This window comes from Carcharhinus amblyrhynchos, chromosome 5 (genome assembly GCF_965287045.1).
Source record: "Carcharhinus amblyrhynchos chromosome 5, sCarAmb.v2.hapA, whole genome shotgun sequence".
NCBI classification, from domain to species: Eukaryota; Metazoa; Chordata; class Chondrichthyes; order Carcharhiniformes; family Carcharhinidae; genus Carcharhinus; species Carcharhinus amblyrhynchos.
The window spans coordinates 53021881-53041511 of record NC_137328.1 but is presented as its reverse complement, the minus strand read 5'-3'; the positions used below and the strand labels follow the sequence as shown (position 1 = coordinate 53041511).

Genomic DNA, 19631 nt, shown 5'->3' with positions numbered 1-19631 from the left:
CTTCATCCAAATCATTGATATATATTGTGAATTGCAGAGTACCAAGCACTGATTGCTGTGGGACCCCACTAGTCGCTGTCTAGCACTTCAAAAAAGACCCATTTATTCCTACTCTCTGTTTCCTGTCTAACTAATTCTCAATCCATGCCAATACTACCCCCAATATTACCCAGAATTCATATTACACCCCCCCCCTCAATCCCATGTGCTTTAATTTTGCACACTAACCTCTTATGTGGGACCTTTCAAAAGCTTTCTGAAAATCCAAATGCATCACATCCAGTGGTACACCCTTATCTATTCCCCTAGCTATGTCCTCAAAAAACTGTAGGTTTGTCAAACATGATTTCCCTGTCATAAATGCATGCTAACTTTGTCTAATCCTACTGATATTTTCTAAGTGTCTTGATATTACATCCTTTATAATAGAGTCTAGCATTTTCCCTTTTACTGATGTTAGATTAACTGGTCTGCAACTCCCTGTTTTCTCCCTCTCTCCTTTGCCACCCTCCAATCTGTCAGGACTATTCCACAGAATTTTGGAAGATGACAACCAACTCATCCACTTTTTCTATGGCTCCCACCTTTAGTATCCCGGATTATTAGCCCTGGGGATTTATCAGCTTTCAGTTCCTTTAATTTCTCCAGCACTATTTTCCTAGTAACAATCATAGAGTCACAGAATCCCTACAGTGCAGAAGGAGGCCATTCAGCCCATCAAGTCTGCACTGACCACAATCCCATCTAGCCCTATTCCCATAACCCTACATATTTACCCTGCTAATCCCCTGACACTATGGTCAATTTAGAATGGCCTATCAACCTAACCTGCGCACCTTTGGACTGAGGGAGGAAATCGGAGTACCCAGAGCAAACCAACACAGACATGGGGAAGATGTGCAAATTTCACAAGCCAGTGACCTGAGGCTGGAATTAAACCTGGGTCCCTGGCGCTATGGGGCAGCAACTAACCACTGTGCCACCTACTCAGCACTAATTTCCTTCCTTCTCACTGGACCACTGATTCCTTATCATTTCTGGGAAATTATTTGTGTCTTCCTCTGTGAAGACAGAACTCAAGTAGTTGTATAATTGCTCTACCATTTCCTTGTTCTCTACTATAAATTCTCCTGTGTCAGACTGTAGGAAACCTACTTTTGTCTTCATTAATCTATTTCTTTTTATATACTTATAGAAACTTTTGCAGTCTGCTGTTATATTCCTTGCAAGTTAATCTCATACTCTATTTTCCCCTTTTAATTTTTTTATCCCCTGTACTTTTCCCAATCCTCAGGATTGTTACTTTTTCTAGCAACTTTATATAAATCCTCTGCGGATCTAATACTATGTTTAATTTCTTGCACAAGCCATGGTTGGGCAGCTTTTGGCTCCAAAAGGAATGTACGACTGTTGCAATGCATACACTTGTTCCTTAAATATTAGCCATTTGCCTACATGCTGTCATTCCTTTTAATGAAGTTCCCCAATCTATCTTAACCAACTCATGCCTCATACCTCCATTGGCTGGGAGGAGAGGGATTTGGAAGGACAGGGAGGCAATTGATTGGGGAGAGAGTGTGATGAACTGGGATGGAGGTTGAAGAGAATGAGAAGTCTTTCAGTGAAAAAGCTGAGGGAGGGAAGCAGTGGAGATCTGAGAAAGTTTTTATGGTATTTGGATGTACAACACAGCTATAAGGCAAGACAAGTGGAACAAGACAAGTTGCTCAAAAGGAGGAAAGACCACAGGAACAGGAGACAGACTATAAAAATCGTGGCCTTTACTTCCAATTTCCAATGACTGTCACACTGGTCTTTCTACTTTGTTTTGCTACTGGGGGTCTTGTTCAGAAATTCAGACTCCTGAGGCACAGTCCATTCTGCCACTGCTTCTAGTTCTTCATGACCTTAAGTTTCACCTCCATTTATCCAGCTGACAACTGATTCTTCATGTTCATGGCTCTTTAGTTCCACGGAGATATCTCCAACAGTGCAACCTTCAAACCTCTATGCTTTAATGAGCTTCTGAACTCTCCTGCTCTCTGCACATGTCTTTGAATCTAGACATCAGCTTGTTCAACGCTCATAGCTGACTATTATCAATGTGTCAACTTTATCTCACCATGGTATGTAACTTTCCATTCTAAACTATTAATAGAGCATATTTATTCTTATGTTGCCATACCAATGCTCCCAATGTCCATTCACAAGTACAACTTGGTTGTTACTCCAGACCCAAGTCCATGAATTCTATTTGTCTCCTAAACCAATCCTCTGCTGTCTTTTTCTTCCTCCTTTCCTTCCATTTCTCCCCACTCAAGCACTTTAATTCCCTACCCCAGCTCTCTGCAAATCCTAAGGCCATGCTGCAATCCCAGAGTTGGCATCCTGCTTGACAAACTTACTAATTTCCTCTGTGCCTCACATGCCATCTTCCAAAAAGCCCACAAGGAGCTAACTCATCAGCATCTCTTAACGAGCAACAACCCCAATTCCCACTCTCACTGGCCTTCCCATCTGGCTCACCTACCGGTGTTAATCCTGCCAAGATTGTAATTCCACTCATGCCTCTCAGTGCCGAGTTTACAGGCATTGCCAGCAGATCAAGCATTCTTCTCTGACTCCAAAAGACCCTTCTCATACATGAGCTAATTGAAGATGACTACGTCAATATTATGACATTGATAGAAGTTTTGCTGATGGATGATGACATCTTCCATTGTACTAAAACTTCCCATTTGGTACACCCTCCATCACTTGCCCCACACATACCACCACAATATTTAACAAAATCACACTTTGTCTCCCTCTCACTACTCAAACAATCTCAACTTCCATCTCAATACATCAAAGCTTTCTTTCAAGTTTACTATCCTTCTATCCACCATGCTAAGATATTGGCCTTTATTCAGCAGCTCTTTCTGACTTGGTCTCTACCCCCATCATGTTAAAAATAGATCAGGTCATTAGAAAAGCAAAATACTGTGGATCCAAAATAACGCCAGAAAGTGCTAGCAATACTCAGCCTGACTGGGAGCAGCTGAAGAAAGAGAAACAGAGTTAATGGGCAGAATTTTATCAGCCATGATGGTGGATTGGGATGGGATCAGGGTGGATTTTTTGAACAGGGCATACTGTTTTTGAACTGGTCAGTGTTCTATGCCACTTCCAACCAATGTTGCCAGAGGTAGATGAGTAATGGTAGCAACTGCCTGCCCAGCAACAGCAGGTAGTCAATCAGTGCCAATTAGCCAGCCAATTGGGATTGAGGAAGTCACCAGGATCGCATACCAATCCCAAGCTGTGGTGACTCCAATGGGTTCCTGACAACAGCATCCTGAGATAGGCCAAGGATGTCAACAAAGCCTTTTATTTATATTATTTATATTTATTTATATATATACAACCCCTCTCCTTTCAACATGGAACCACTTCTGTCACAAGGCATTTATATCTTCAGAAAGTAATCTCATCTTGTAAAACCTTCGCTTTCTCCTGCCTGATGTGACAGCACTCACCTTTCCTCGTCCTACCAGCAGGACAATGTAACAAGCCCTCCCATTGGCCCAAATGGGTACATGTGCTGCCCGCCATCTATAATTGGACAGCTCTCCCAGAGGCAGCATCTTCAATGGAAAAATGGGGAAATGTTTCCTATTGCCAACAATCTTGAATCTAACTATCAACCTTTCTGACATTGGAGACAGTTTCCCTTCATTCACTCTATCAAAATCCTGCATGATTTTGAATGTTTCCACCATTCAGAACAATGTCTCATCTCAACATGTACCTGAAGTCTTTCTTCCAATCCAGCGAAATCTCCTTTGCCTTTTGACAACCTTCTCCAAATGTGGTGGACAAAATTGGTCATATACATCAGTTGGAGATGACCAGTATTTTATAAAGGATTCGGATAACTAAATCACCAAACATCCTACCTACCAAAACCTTCCAGCACCAGTCTGCAGTTCAGACATTGGACATACTCACCATTTTGAAAGGAACCAAGTCGGAGTGGAAGCAACTCATCCTCAAACGCAAGAGGGAGGAGATAAGCAGTATGGCTTGTAACCACACTGCATTGTCTGAACCCATTTAGACTTCCCTACAACCCTGACCTCTCCATTATTTAGAAATATGGCTTCATTGCTGATTGTGATGTTGATAACATTGGAACCAAAGTCAAAATAAGCCAGTAAACTACCAAGAGCACTGCTGACAAACTGGGGGGAGGGGAGGGTTGAGAGGAGCCAGAGGGGGAGAGAAGTAGAGGAAGAAACTGGGAAAGTCAGGATTCATGTCAGTCTGTGATGTGCACTATTATGTAATTTTGTTTTCAAGTATTAGATAGCTTAAGTGACTCACTGAGGAATGGCTCTGATCTTCCTGAAACTGTAATGCAATGGTGAGATATAAGTTTGTTTTTATTATTTTTATAATTTGCTGTATATTGCAAAAAGTCAAAGAATTGTACAAAAATTTTCACTGGAAGCTATTTATGTCAATTAGGTACTTACTAAATGAGAAAAAAAAAAGCTCTGCAGCCTCCAAACATCCCAAAGCACTTAACAGACAACTTTTGTGTGCGTTGTTTGCAAAATGGATCCCAATTCATGCGGGAGAACTAACTTTGGGCAGATCCAAACGGAGACGTTTCTGTCATTAATGGATTGCAACATCTGGGGAGAACCAGTGTCTTCTGGACAGGTAAGTGCTGCACAAAGCCAACAGATCCCTCTAACACTATGTGGTATCCGCACTCGGCTATGCAAACTCGGTCTAATGTCACATACAAGACAACCACGTCTGTGAGCCAGTCTTTTCAATTGTTGAACACACATCTGTCAAAGGATGGGAGTGAAGTAGGGAAAGGGTTAATGGATTTTGTACCTAGAATATGTCACAAACATAACCCTTCATCATGGCTGATCTTTCCAGGCTTATATTGATCCTGGCAGTAATATAAGTTATTTGTTCATGCTTTCATTCTCATTTTTACAAAGACAGATAGTCTAATGTGGCTGTTATTTTTGTGGACTTTGCAAATCTTACCTATTACTGTTGGACATTGTTACGCAAGCGGTAGATTACGATATTGGCCTCAGGCAGCTGCTGATGGCAGATTACAATACCGGCTTTTGAAGAAAGAATCTTGCTGGGACAGCCACAATGGCACAAGTAAAAAGCAGGAAGCTCTTGCTACAATTGTACAAAGTACTGGTGAGACCGCAGCTGGAGTACTGTGTGCAATTTTGGTCCCCTTATTTCCAAAAGGCTATATTGGCTTTGGAGGGAGTGCAGAGGAGGTTCACCAGGTTGATTCTGGAGATGAGGGGGTAAGCTTATGAAGAGAGATTGAGTAGATTGGGCCTGTACTCGTTGGAGTTTAGAAGGCTGAGGGGAGATCTTATTGAGAAATATAAGATAATGAAGGGGCTAGACAGGGTAGAAGCAGAGAGATTATTTCCACTTAGAAAGGAAACAAGAACTAGAGGGCACAGCCTCAAAATATGGGGGAGTCAATTTAGAACAGAGTTGAGGAGGAATTTCTTCTCCCAGAGAGTAGTGAATCATTGGAATTCTCTGCCCATTGAAGCAGTGGAGGCTACCTCGCTAAATGTGTTTAAGTCACAGGTAGATTTTTGACCAATAAGGGAATTAAGGGTTATGGGGAGCAGGCGGGTAAGTGGAACTGAACCACTATCAGATCAGCCATGATCTTATTGAATGGCGGGGCAGGCTCGAGGGGCTAGATGGCCTACTCCTGCTCCTATTTCTTATGTTCTTATGTAACTTCAAAGACAGGGATGCCGGTACTGCTGCAGAGGGGTTTTGAATCATGACCGGATTGAAGATTGTGAATTGATTGTTTAATTTTGACAAATAAAGGGTAATGGAAATAAAGTCTGTATGGGTTTTGTGTTTCAAAGAGGGATGTATTGAAACATATAGTCAGTTTACAACATAGCCATTTGAACGTGAGGCAATGTTACAAAGTAATATCTGTTTGTTTTGTAACTTCCCTATATTGAGTAACTGTTATAAGAACATAAGAACATAAGAAATAGGAGCAGGAGTAGGCCATCTAGCCCTTCGAGCCTGCCCCGCCATTCAATAAGATCATGGCTGATCTGTCGTGGCTCAGTTCCACATTCCCGCCCTCTCCCCATAACCCTTAATCCCCTCTCTTATCAAAAACCCATCGACCCGCGTCTTAAAAATATTTAGCGAGGCAGCATCCACCACTTCAACGGGCAGAGAATTCCAGAGATTCACCACCCTTTGAGTGAAGAAGTTCTTCCTCAACTCCGTTCTAAACCGCCCCTCCTTTATCTTGAGGCTATGCCCCCTAGTCCTACTGTCCTTTCTGAGCGGGAAGAGTCTCTCCACCTCTATCCTATCCATCCCATTCATCATCTTATACGTCACAATGAGATCTCCCCTCATTCTTCTAAACTCTAACGAGTACAAGCCTAGTTCATTCAGCCTCTCCTCATAGCTCAACCCCCTCAACTCCGGTATCAGCCTAGTAAACCTCCTCTGCACTCCCTCCAAGGCCAAAATATCCTTGCGTAAGTACGGCGCCCAAAACTGCACACAGTACTCCAGCTGCGGCCTCACCAATGCCCTATACAGCTGCAGCAAGACCTCCCTACTTCTATATTCAATCCCCCTCGCTATGAAGGCCAGCATCCCATTTGCCTTCCTGACCACCTGCTGTACCTGCAAGCTGGGTTTTTGCGACTCATGCACAAGGACCCCGAGGTCCCTCTGCACTGTCGCCTGCTGCAGTTTTTCGCCACGTAAGTAATAATCACTTGCCAACATTAAATTCCATTTGCCAGTTCCTGGCCCATTCGCCCAGCCTATCTAGATCCTTCTGCAGACTCTCCACACCCTCCGCGCAATTTGCCGTTCCACCAATCTTGGTGTCATCAGCAAATTTCGACACCCTACACTCGGTTCCCTCCTCCAGATCATCTATATAAATGGTAAAAAGCTGAGGCCCCAACACCGACCCCTGGGGCACTCCACTAGTCACCAGCCGCCAATCCGAATAGCACCCATTGACCCCCACTCTCTGCCTCCTATTTGACAACCAACCCTCTATCCACGCTAACACCCTACCCCCAACTCCATGCCCCCTGACCTTCTGCAATAACCTCTTGTGAGGCACCTTGTCAAACGCCTTCTGAAAATCAAGAAAGACCACATCCACCGGCTCTCCTCTATCCACTGCCCTAGACACATCCTCATAGAACTCCAGTAAATTTGTCAGACACGACTTCCCCTTAACGAAACCGTGCTGCGTCAGCTCTATCAAGCAATTCCCCTCAAGAAGCCTCGCTATTTCCTCCTTGATGACGGATTCTAACATTTTACCCACAACAGATGTTAAACTAACTGGCCTATAATTCCCTGCCTTCTGCCTGGCACCCTTCTTAAACAACGGCGTAACATTAGCCATTTTCCAATCTTCTGGCACTTCCCCGGAATCCAGCGACGTTTGGAAAATAACCACCAAGGCATCCACTATCACCTCCGCCATTTCTTTCAGAACCCTCGGATGCATTCCATCCGGTCCTGGGGATTTGTCCACCATCAGTCCCTCCAGTCTGTCGAGCACCGCCTCTCTAGTAACAACAATGTCATCGAGACCCTCCAGTCCTACCACCTTTCCATCGCTAACACCCGGCAAATTATTCACGTCCTCCTCCGTGAAGACAGAAACAAAAAAGTTATTCAAGACCTCAGCCATTTCCCCATCCCCTACCACTAAGTCCCCCTTCTCATCCTCTAAGGGTCCAACGTTCACCCTAGCCAGCCTCTTCCTTTTTATATATTTATAAAAACTCTTGCTATCCTTTTTTATATTAAGCGCTAGCCCAGCTTCATAGTTTCTCCTACCCTTCTTTATCAACTTCTTTGTCAATCTTTGTTGACATTTAAACCTCTCCCAATCCTCTTCTTGCCCACTACTCTTAGCTACTCTAAATGCCTCCGCTTTTAATTTAACACTTTCCTTCACCTTCTTCGTTATCCACAGCTTATTACCTCTCCTCCTACGGTCCTTTTTGACCATCGGAATAAATTTCTGCTGAGCACCAAGAAAGATCTCCTTAAAGATCCTCCACTGCTCCTCAGCAGAACTACCTTCCAACGTGCTCCCCCAGTCCACATTCGCCAATTCTTCTCTCATCCTACCGTACTCCCCTCTGTTCAAACAAAGGACGCGTGTCCGGGAACCCACTTTCTCCTCCTCCATCTGCACCAGAAACTCCACCATACAATGATCACTCTCCCCAAGAGGATCCTTCACCGCAAGATCCCTAATTCTACCCGCCTCATTACATAACACCAGATCCAAGACAGCTCGCTCCCTCGTCGGCTCCAACACACACTGTTCAAGGAAACTATCCCGGCAGCATTCCAAGAACTCCTCCTCGAGCCCACCGCGTCCAACATGGGTCGACCAATCAATATGCAGATTGAAATCCCCCATAACTACGGCCGTCCCATTCCTGCACGCCGCACTTATTTGCATGTTAACAGCCCGCCGCACCTCCAGATCATTATTCGGGGGCCTATAGACGACACCTACCAGCGTCTTCCTCCCTTTGCTATTCCTAATCTCTACCCACAACGATTCCACTTTCTGCTCCTTGGCTCCAATATCATCCCTTGCTACCACCCTGATGCTATCCTTAATCAGCAGAGCTACGCACCCCCCTTTTCCCTCCCGCCTATCCTTCCTAAACACTTGATACCCCTGGACATTCAGCTCCCAGTCCCTGTCACCTTGCAGCCACGTCTCTGTAATGGCCACCAGATCATATCCATTAGTGCTGATCTGCGCCACCAGCTCATCCACTTTATTCCGAATGCTTCATGCATTCAGATAAAGTGCCTTCATCCCAGCCTTCACCTGGACCCTATTTGCCGGAACGCCACCAACCATACTCACGCCCCCTACTCCCTTTATTATTGGGACATCCTCGGCCTCTTCGCTTACCTGTACCCTCTCCTTAACTTTAGACCCCGTAATGTCACCTACCCTCGCACCCTCCCCCCCCAATTAGTTTAAAGCCCTGTCTACAGTCCTCTTTACACAATTCGCCAGGACTCTGGTCCCAGCACGGTTCAGACCAACCCCATCCTGCCCGAACAGGCCCCACCTACCCCAATACTGATGCCAATGCCCCATAAATTCAAACCCATTCCTCCCACACCAATCCCTGAGCCACCCATTCACTTCCTTAATCCTATCAACCCTACGCCCGTCTGCACTTGGTTCAGGCAGTAGCCCAGGGATAACCACCTTGTCGGTTCTACTTTTTAATTCCATTCCCAGCTTTTCATACTCCCTCCCCAGATCCTCAGTTTGCATTTTGCCTACGTCATTGGCACCCACATGTACCACAACGACCGGATTCTCACCCTCCCATTCCAGGTTCCTCTGCAGCCCAGATGTGACATCCTGGACCCGAGCACCAGGCAGTCAACACACCCTTCTGTGCACTTTGTCATTGCGACAAAGGACAGTGTCAATACCCTTCACCCCACTATCCCCAATTACTACTACGTTCCTTTTCACCTTCTCCTTGCCTATATCCTGCGTCTGCATCACTGTACTGTGTGCAGTTTGCCCACCGACCTCACCTCCCTCGTTCTTGTCCAGACTGGAAGCAAGAGCCTCAAACCTGTTATGCAGATTGAGAGGCTGAGGCCTCCGCTCCCCACCCCACTTCCTCCTCTCCCCACCCCCCTTCCACCTCTCAGCAGCCCCCTCTTGTTCCTGACCCTTAGAGTTAGCCAGTCTAGGGGGGGGTGGATGTCTCTTGCACCCCATTGACAATGGCACCTTCTCTCCCCCTGATGAGCCTCAGTGTCTGTAGCTCAGAGGCCAGCTCTTCTACTTTGAGCTGGAGCTCCTCTAGCAACCTGCACTTACTGCAGACGTGGTTACCATCTGTGGTAAACCTCATGTTCACATGTAAAGATTGTCGAATCGATATATGTAAATGCTAAGATGTTGTGAGTTAATTTTTCTGAAAAGCTGAGGGCTCTGGACAGTGTAAATGACTTTATAACAGATTACGGGATTTTTCCTAGTTAGTTATTTGGGCTTATAAGAGTTAAAATGCTTAAAGGGGAACAAATCAACCATTTGTGCAAATTATGTTATTCATAAACAAATTGATAAAATAGACCGAATGATGAAGGAGTTTCTGTTTCCTCTATAGTTTGTTAAACTGATGGAAAACATTTGAATTACTTTTAGCTTGTGGTTACATTGTGTTAATTGGGTCAAAGACGAACATAGTATGTGTATGCCAGAGGTGATAGATGTTGAACTGTGACTATGGAAGATTAAATCTAAAATGGTAACTGTGATAAAATGTGTTTATTATGCAAATTTGGATCATTTTTAAATGACAAATACTTTGGAGAGTTAAAACTACCTCTTCAACACTTCTGGGTGCAAATTTGAATGTTATTTCCTTTTGCTTTTGTATCAATGATTTATTATTATCCTGTGCATAATTCTGAACCTAAAATGGTGTTTGGAATATGTGACTATTTGTATTTCTAGTGTGTTGTTGTCTGTAGCTTCTGGAATATATTGTGAGGATGTATTATTACTATGCATGCCAATGTCTGGGCCTTGCTTGACTGTTGAGTGATTGTGGAACTCCTGACAGACACTGGTCCTGAGTTTTGATCCGTCATGCTTCGTGTTCAGGATGAAAGGGAGATATGTGACTTGTGCCTCCAATGTCTACAGACATGGCTGATACCCAGAGATCAATGTGGCAGCACCTGACTGGACTCTTATCAATAAGGGGAATCAAGTCCTGATTGATTGATTGGCAATGACCAAAAGGGGCGTGAAATCTAACCAAGAACGTTACAACAATGGTGACCATCGCCAGCGATGACCAGCAGTTGGAGAGCCATCACACCCGAGAAGGAAGGAAAACCAAAGCCAGAGTGCCAAGCCAGACCAAAGAACTATAATACGCAGAGGATGACCGAGACTGATGCACAGATAAAGGCCAGTGTTTGCTTGAGTACTTGCCGGTCACACAAGGTTAAGTCAAGGTCTTGTATTGGACTTGAACTTTGGTATTTTCCTGTACAATAACTTATTGTTTGTTGAGTGGGTGTTTATTGAATGTGTGGGCACAAAGAACCCCAAGGTGACTTTTGTTTTTTTAACTAGGGGTGGGCCCATATGCTGGTAACATTTGGCTTTGGATTGGTCATGGGGCCATGCTTGGGCCTGGCCCAGACCAAAAGGGGAAAGTGAAGTAGGGAAAGGGTTAATGGATTTTGTACCTAGAATATGTCACAAACATAACCCTTCATCATGGCTGATCTTCCCAGGCTTATATTGATCCTGGCAGTAATATAAGTTATTTGTTCATGTATTACATGCTTTCACTCTCATTTTTTATAAAGATGGATAGTTTAATGTGGCCACTATTTTGTAGACTTTAAAATCATACCTATTTGTGTTAGTTGGACATCGTTACACAGATGGTAGATTATGATACTGGCTTTTGACAGCTGCTGATGCTAAGTTACAATACCTGCTTTTAACAGGAAGAGTCCTGTTGGGGCAAGTAACTTCAAAGACAGGGATGCCGGTACTGCTGCAGAAGGGTTTTGAATTGTGACTGGATTGAAGACTGTGTCGTGACTGCAGGACTGTAATTCCTGATTAAATCTGGGGCTGAATCACGACCAAGGAAGGAAGACCTGGAGTTCTGTCTGGAATTGGAACTTTGAATCATGATTACTGCTGGGGCTCATAAAGTATAAAAGCCCATTTGTGTTTGTGTTCTATGAGGAGTCTGGTGGTCCCTGCTTCTCCCAAAGCTCTTGGATAAAGGCCAGAGCCTTGAAACAGAAACCTCTGTATTTTGATTCACTAACAGTCTAAGAGGTATTATTTTACCTACAACACGGGAATCCAACATCAGTATAGGGAATGCACTCAAAAATTTGCACACAGCAACGATAAGGACCAGGTCACCAATGTGTCGGCGCTGATGGGATAAATATAAACCAAGACCTGGGGGAAAACATCCCGCCCTTCTGTGCAAGAGTATCCAGATTTTTTGCGATCCATGCATATCTTGTGACTGCATCTGGTTCCACCACAATTTGATCTAGATTTCAGAACAATTAAGAGACGGGCGTAGCTCAAATTCCGATCCATTATAATAGCGCTCTTCCAAAAACAGTACCCAATTTCGGGAATTGTAAGTCTAGATCTCTCCCAACGCTTCCCTACGCTTGTGCCGTCTTCCTCCCACCCCACTGTGAAATGCAAATAATTTAAAAAAAACTTAAGCATGACGTTAAAAGTTGACAATATCATTCCCTTTGAGTTTTGAAACTTTTACCTACAGAATAAAAAACTGAGCACAATCTAGTACCGCAAAGACGTATGCAACTAAATTCACGCCAGGTTGTAAATTCGAAACTTATTACTATACATCAGCACGTCTGTTCTGAACATTGCCGAGAATAGCGCAAAACGACGGTATGATACCTGCCCATTCGCCCAAGGAATTGAAGAAGGAACTCGGCACTCCAAACCACTTGGTAAGTACAAGATACCTCAAGCACTGCGCTACTTTTAGAAAAAATATAAAAGTAGTAAATATGCCAAACAAAACAAATGCATCCTCCAAGAGTATTTCCATTGCTTCCGTATCTCTGACTACTTTAAACAATAACGGTAGCCAGTGATGAGACTGCCTTGGGCTGAGTGCAACATTTCATGTAACCCAAACCACCTGTCAATCACATACCGTTGCTACAGGAACCGCGAAAAAGACTACCAATCAAAATTGGTGTGGAGACGCCAGCGTTGGACTGGGTTGGGCGCGGTGAGAAGTCGCCCAACATCAGGTTCAAGTCTTAACAAGTTTACTTAAATTAAAATTGAGCTCTGCTTTCACAACATTCGAAAGGAGATGTGTTGTCAATTCGATTGAGATGACAGTTTAACTGGTCTATTTCTGTGTGTGAGGGGGTGAAATCACCTTTAAACTTCAATTCACTGCCAATCGTGAACAGGTAAAATCTCCCATCTCAGGACAGAGTCAATATTCCTCAGAACACGACCCCAGCTGCTAAGGCAGCACCGTGTTCTCCCATACCCTCCAGTGCCAACTCCATCAGGGTTCGCACGGCAAATGGGTGGACAGCTCTTTGAGAATAGTAGGCAGAAAGTCCAGTAAGTGCTTACGGATGCACAGATTGTGCATGAGTTGCATGTTCAATTTTAAGCAGTGGAATTAGGACATCTCTCCCTTTCTACGCATTGGGGATTTATCTGCCTTCTATCCCACCAACTTTCACCGCACCATTTCTCTACTAAAATTGATCTCCCTCATTTTGCCAACTTGAATTTGGTACTTTTTTCCCTAAAATTCAAACTTATAGGTTCTTGGTAGCTTTAAATTGATTGGCCAAAATTTAAACAAAAACAGATTGTCTTGTCAAGACTATCGCTTGACTTTTTGATACAAGTGTTTCAGCTCGGACTCTGGATGTAGTTTGCATTTTAAACCTCCAAGCACTGAAACAAAGCACCAGCTTTTAAGGGGACCAGGCAATGCTTTTTCTCCCTAGCATTTTTTTCACATCTTTACCAACATCAAATTCCAACTTCAGAAACTCAACTTCACAACGTTTGAATGATAGGAGTTTGGATGCTTTAAAATGGCAGAGATTTGGGAGAAAAGGTTCACAAGATAAAGATAACTGCATTTCAAGGCACCCAAGCCATGGAAAACTTGAAAGAAATGGGTTTAGTGGCAAGAAATAAAGAACAAGTGAGTCAAGCTGAGAGGTAAGATTCTTACCTTGATGCATCTCGTGGGATCAGTGAAGATGTGGAGATGCTGGTGTTGGACTGGGGTAAAAACAGAAAGAAGTCTCACAACACCAGCTTAAAGTCCAACAGGTTTATTGGTAGCAAATGCCACAAGCTTTCGGAGTTCCGAAAGCTTGTGATGTTTGCTACAAATAAACCTGTTGGACGTTAAGCTGATTTGCGAGACTTCTTTCAGGGTCAGTGAAATCATTATCCTTAGCAACTGAGAGTTAGCAGTTACTGAAAGTTTCATTCATCCCAGAGTCTCTGGCTCTGTTCACCATTAACCATTGGAGACTTGGAGTATTTCTAATATTTAGCATGTACATGACTGGAGAAAGGGAACCTAGACTTGAGAGATCATGGGGGCGATTCTCCAATCCCATTGCGCTAATTTTCTAGCACAGAGGACCAGGAGATTTCCATGTCAGCCGATTCGTGGGGTTCTTGCGAGCGTTCATGCCCTGTTTGTGTCTCCCAACCCAAGTTTTTTTGATGGAACCACACCAAAAATCAGCATAACCGTCACTTGCATGCTTTTACATCCCTTAGCATCTGATTAGCGAGTCTGAGGCAGCAATCTCCGCCCTCATTAGCATCTCCTCTCTCTCTGGCATGATGTCACTCTAGCGCAGTTTACACTGGGTATATAAAAGTCGGGAGTTGGCGTGGCAGCGTTGAACAGGTATAAGGAGGTAAGTTTGATGGTGCTGCAGCCCCCCAAATTCTGGGGAGGTTGGAGGCTGGGCCTGGAGTTTTGCTGCTCTCTGTGTGAAGCTTCCTGCAGATGTTCAGGTTCTGTGCCCTGACCCTGTGGGGTGGAGTGGGGCTCTTAGTGGAGTGCTGGCCAGGCTGCCTTCTGCAGCCACTGTGCTGTTCCTTTGTTCTGGTTGTGGTGTGTGGTGAGGGACTGGACTGAGTGCTGGGAATTGAAGGAGGGTGGGTGGGGAGTGCACCATGTGCTGCTTGAGGGCTCATCAGTTCAAGCAGCCGGTGTTCCAAGCAGGGCTGCTCAGGTTAACATAGCCACATGTACTCTGCAGTGAATGGGAGCCCATCTTGCGTCTGCACACCAACCTGCACACTCTCCCCGCCAGGCATGTTCACGATGCCAATGACAGGCAACAAAATCAGATGACAAATGGCACCACAGATTGTGTTGAGTTGCCAGCACCCTTAAGGAGGGGTACTGGACCCAGTGAGGGATTGGAGGGGTGGGGGTGGTGCTGGGGTAGATACAAGCAATGACATGAATCTATCAATTTTTCTGTCTCTAACCCCTACTGTGCAGAATGTATCTGCAGAATGCAGATTGATTTCAAGCTGGCCATCATGGTGGCGGCTAAGGAGGAGGAGCAGCAGCAGCTCACAAGGTGGAAGACACAGGAAGGCCACTGCAGGAGGAACCAGTGGCAAGTGCTCAGGAAGGAGGTCGGGGGCGCCCGCTGAAGGCCAGGAGGTGGGAGAGCAGTCTCCCAAAAGGATGTCCAGAAGAAGGAGGATGCGGAGGCCAAGCATTTATTTGAGGGGCTATTAGAGGTTATATGCTGTCGCCAAGTTAGACTATCCAAGGACAAGGTCTGGCTCCTTTGTGGCACCTGGCACCTGAGGGAGGGGCGCCACCCGATCGCAGTAGAAGTTATGGTGATGGCGGCCCTTAATGTCTACACAACAGGGCCATTTCAGGTACCCAGTGTGGTGACCTCTGTGGATTATCCCAGGCCTCTGTCCACAGATGTGTCTGCCAGGTCACAGATGTCTTATATGCCTGGGCAGGACACCTGGACAGGACTGGGACTAAAGTCCTGGGGGACTGTTTGTTAAAGTGGTTGGGAAGGGTTTAAACTAATACGCCAGGAGGATGGGAACCTATGTAAGGAATCAGAGAAGGAGGGAGAAAGGACAAAAACAAAAGTTAGAAAAGGGAGTAAGAAAAATGATAGAGAAACCAAGGACAAACTTCAAACATAGCTATAGAAAAAATGTTGGAAGCAAGGCAAACAAATGTTAAAAAGGCAAACTTAAAAGCTCTGTGCCTTAATGCTTGAAGCATGTGCAATAAAGTGATGAACTAATTGCACAGATAGATGTGAACATGTATTATAATTGGGATTACGGAGACATGGCAGCAGAGTGACCAGGCATGGCAATTGAATGTTCCAGGCTATTCAAAATATAAAGGAAAAGGTGGTGGAGTGGGACTGCTGGTTAAAGAGGAAATTAACACAATAGTGAGAAAGGATATTAGCTCTGACAACATGGAATCTGTATTGCTGGAGTTGAGAGATACCAAGGGGCAAAAAACATTAGTGGGTGTCATATATAGACCCCCAAAGTGGTGATGTTGGGAATGGCATTAAACACAAAATTAGAGATGCATGTGATAAGGGAGTATCAGTGATTGTGGGTGATTTTAATGTGGTAAGAAGTCACCTGCAAATTTTGAAATGTTACATTTTGTTCCTTCATCCAAATCATTAATAGGTATTGTGAATAGCTGGGGTCCCAGCACCCCACCAGTTACTGCCTGCCAATTTGGAAAGCACCCGTTAATTCCTACTCTTTGTTTCCTCTATACCAACCCGTTGTCTGTCCATCTCAATACACTTCCCCCAATCCCATGCACTTTAATCTTGCATGATAATGTCTTGAACAAGACTTTGTCAAACGCTTTCTGAAAGTCCAAATATACCACATCTACTGGTTCCCCTTTGTCAACTCTACTAGTCACATCTTCAAAGAATTCCAACAGATTTGTCAAGTATGATTTCCCCTTCATAAATCCATGCTGACTCTGTCTGATCCTACCACTGCTTTCTAAAAGCTCTGCTATAAATCCTTGAAAATGGATTTGATAATTTTCCCCACTACTGATGTTAAGCTTACTGGTCTATAATTTCCTGTCTTCTCTCTACCTCCCTTTTTGAATATTGCAGTGACATTAGCTACTTTCCAATCTGCTAAGACTGTTCCAGAGTTTATAAAATCCTGGAAGATGACCACCAATGCATCCACTATTTCTAGAGTCACTTCCTTAAGAACTCTGCGATGTAGATTACCAGGCCCTGGGGATTTATCCGCCTCCCATCCCATCAATTTTTCCAGCACCATTTCTCAACTGATATTGATCTCCCTCAGGTCTTCCCTCTCACTAAATCTTGCATACTCCAACATTTCTGGCATTTGATTTGTGTCCTCTTTTGTGAAGACAGAATTAAAGTATGTATTCAGTTACTCGGCCATTTCTTTGTTCTCTATTATACTTTCCCCCGATTCTGTCTATACGGGATCGAAATTTGTCTTCACCAATCTCTGTCTCTTCACATACGGTATCTATAGAAACTCTTAGTGTCAGTCTTTAAGTTCCCTGCAAGCTTACTTTCGTACTGCATTTTCCCCCTCTTAATCAATCCTTTGGTCCTTCTTTGTTGAATTTTAAACTGTTCCCAATCCTCAGACCTATTATTTTTCTTGGCCTATCTATGTGCTTCTTCCTTAGATCAGATACTCTGTCTAATTTCCTTTGTAAGCCATGGATTGGCCTTCTTACCCATTTTGCTTTTGTGCCAGACAGAAATAAAAGGTTGCTGCAGTTCCCCCATGTGTTCCTTGAATGTTTGCCATTGCTCATCCACTGTCATCCTTTTAAGTAACACTCCACGATCTATCAAAGTCAATCCCCGCCTCATATCCTCGTAGTTTCCTTTATTAAGATTCAGCACCCTAGTCTCCGAATCAACTATTTCACTCTCCATCTTGATAAAAAAATTCTATCATGTTATGGTCACTCATCCCCAAGGAGTCTCATGCAGCTGAATTGGCAATAATTCCCTTCTCATTTCACAGTACCCAGTCTAAGATGGCCTGCTGTCTAGTTGGCTCCTCCACATATTGGTCAAGAAAACCATCCCGTATACACACCAGGGTTTCCTCCTCTGTGGCATTGTGGCTAATTTAATTTGCCCAACCTATGTGCAGATTAAGATCATGATGTGAAGATGCCGGGGTTGGACTGGGGTAAACACAGTAAGATCATCCATGATTGTAATGAACGGCAGAGCAAGCTCGAAGGGCCAAATGGCCTCCTCCTGCTCCTATCTTCTATGTTTCTATCACAAGTTATAGAAAATGCTTAATGCTTTATATATTAATAGATCTATTGTCAACTTCTAATGGTAAAAACAAAAGAAATATTTACATTTTGGATGCAGAGAACATAAGAACATAAGAAATAGGAGCAGGAGTAGGCCATCTAGCCCTTCGAGCCTGCCCCGCCATTCAATAAGATCATGGCTGATCTGTCGTGGCTCAGTTCCACATTCCTGCCCTCTCCCCATAACCCTTAATCCCCTCGCTTATCAAAAACCCATCAACCCAAGGACTATTACTTACGTGGCGAAAAACTGCAGCAGGCGACGGTGCAGAGGGACCTCGGGGTCCTTGTGCATGAGTCGCAAAAACCCAGCCTGCAGGTGCAGCAGGTGGTCAGGAAGGCGAATGGGATGCTGGCCTTCATAGCGAGGGGGATTGAATATAAAAGTAGGGAGGTCTTGCTGCAGCTGTATAGGACATTGGTGAGGCTGCAGCTGGAGTACTGTATGCAGTTTTGGTTGCCGCACTTACGCAAGGATATTTTGGCCTTGGAGGGAGTGCAGAGGAGGTTTACTAGGCTGATGCCAGAGTTGAGGGGGTTGAGCTATGAGGAGAGGCTGAATAAACTAGGCTTGTACTCGTTAGAGTTTAGAAGAATGAGGGGCGATCTCATTGAGACATATAAGATGATGAATGGGATGGATAGGATAGAGGTGGAGAGACTCTTCCCGCTCAGAAAGGACAGTAGGACTAGGGGGCACAGCCTCAAGATAAAGGGGGGGTGGTTTAGAACGGAGTTGAGGAGGAACTTCTTCACTCAAAGGGTGGTGAATCTCTGGAATTCTCTGCCCGTTGAAGTGGTGGAGGCTACCTCGCTAACGCATTGCTCTCAAAGTCAGTGCTGTGTGCAGTCAGCACACATCTCACTTCACCTGTCCTTGCTTTACATGGTAAAAAAAACTACATGGAGGTAAATCAACGGAATGTGGCAACCCAGGCACTTGGGCAATAGCCAACAAAATATCTCGTGGGCTGCACTCAGAACCCAAGCAGGCCACATGTGATCCCATGCCATAGGCTGCCCATCAATGATCTCGAGAGACTAGTAAAGCTGGAGCTGCTCTCCAAAGAACAATAAAGTTTAAGGGAAAATTTAAGAGACATTCAAATTCACGAAGGACTGAATTTTAAAATGGGGAGAGGAGTTACTGCTTACTGCCCCTCCAAAAGAAATGTCAGATGCCCTGATGTGCACTGGGCTCCTCCTAAAGAACATACCCCAGCTTCCAATAAATCTAGTTTAAAAATATGGCCTGCATACTTCCACCTTCCTGCCTTGCCACCCATACTATGGCATGAGCAGCATAATATTTGGGTTAACCTAACCTGTTAACAAGCGCAATTACCCATAATTATCTTTTTGAAACTGGCAGACAGGCTACCGATTTCAGCAACTGTCCATTTGCTGTTTTCTGGAGAATAGATTGAGTTGGGGTCACGTGAGGAGGAAGGTGGTGGGTCAGCTCTAAGACAATAAGACCATAAGATATAGGAGCAGAATTAGACCATTCAGTCCATCGAGTCTGCTCCACCATTCAATCATGACTGATAAGTTTCCAACCCCATTCTCCCACTTTTTTTCCAT

The 19631-nt window shown here is 44.4% G+C and overlaps 1 protein-coding gene across 1 annotated transcript in view; it reads right to left on the bottom strand.

Moving 5' to 3' along the window:
* Positions 1-12730, bottom strand: part of hsd17b3 (hydroxysteroid (17-beta) dehydrogenase 3) — a 65012-nt gene extending 52282 nt beyond the window's left edge. Inside the window, exon 1 of the mRNA XM_080189677.1 lies at positions 12563-12730. Within this exon, the coding sequence (XP_080045803.1) occupies positions 12563-12716 (154 nt within the window). The 5' untranslated portion in view covers positions 12717-12730. The remainder of the gene's footprint in view (positions 1-12562) is intronic.
* Between the last annotated feature and the right edge of the window lie 6901 nt (positions 12731-19631).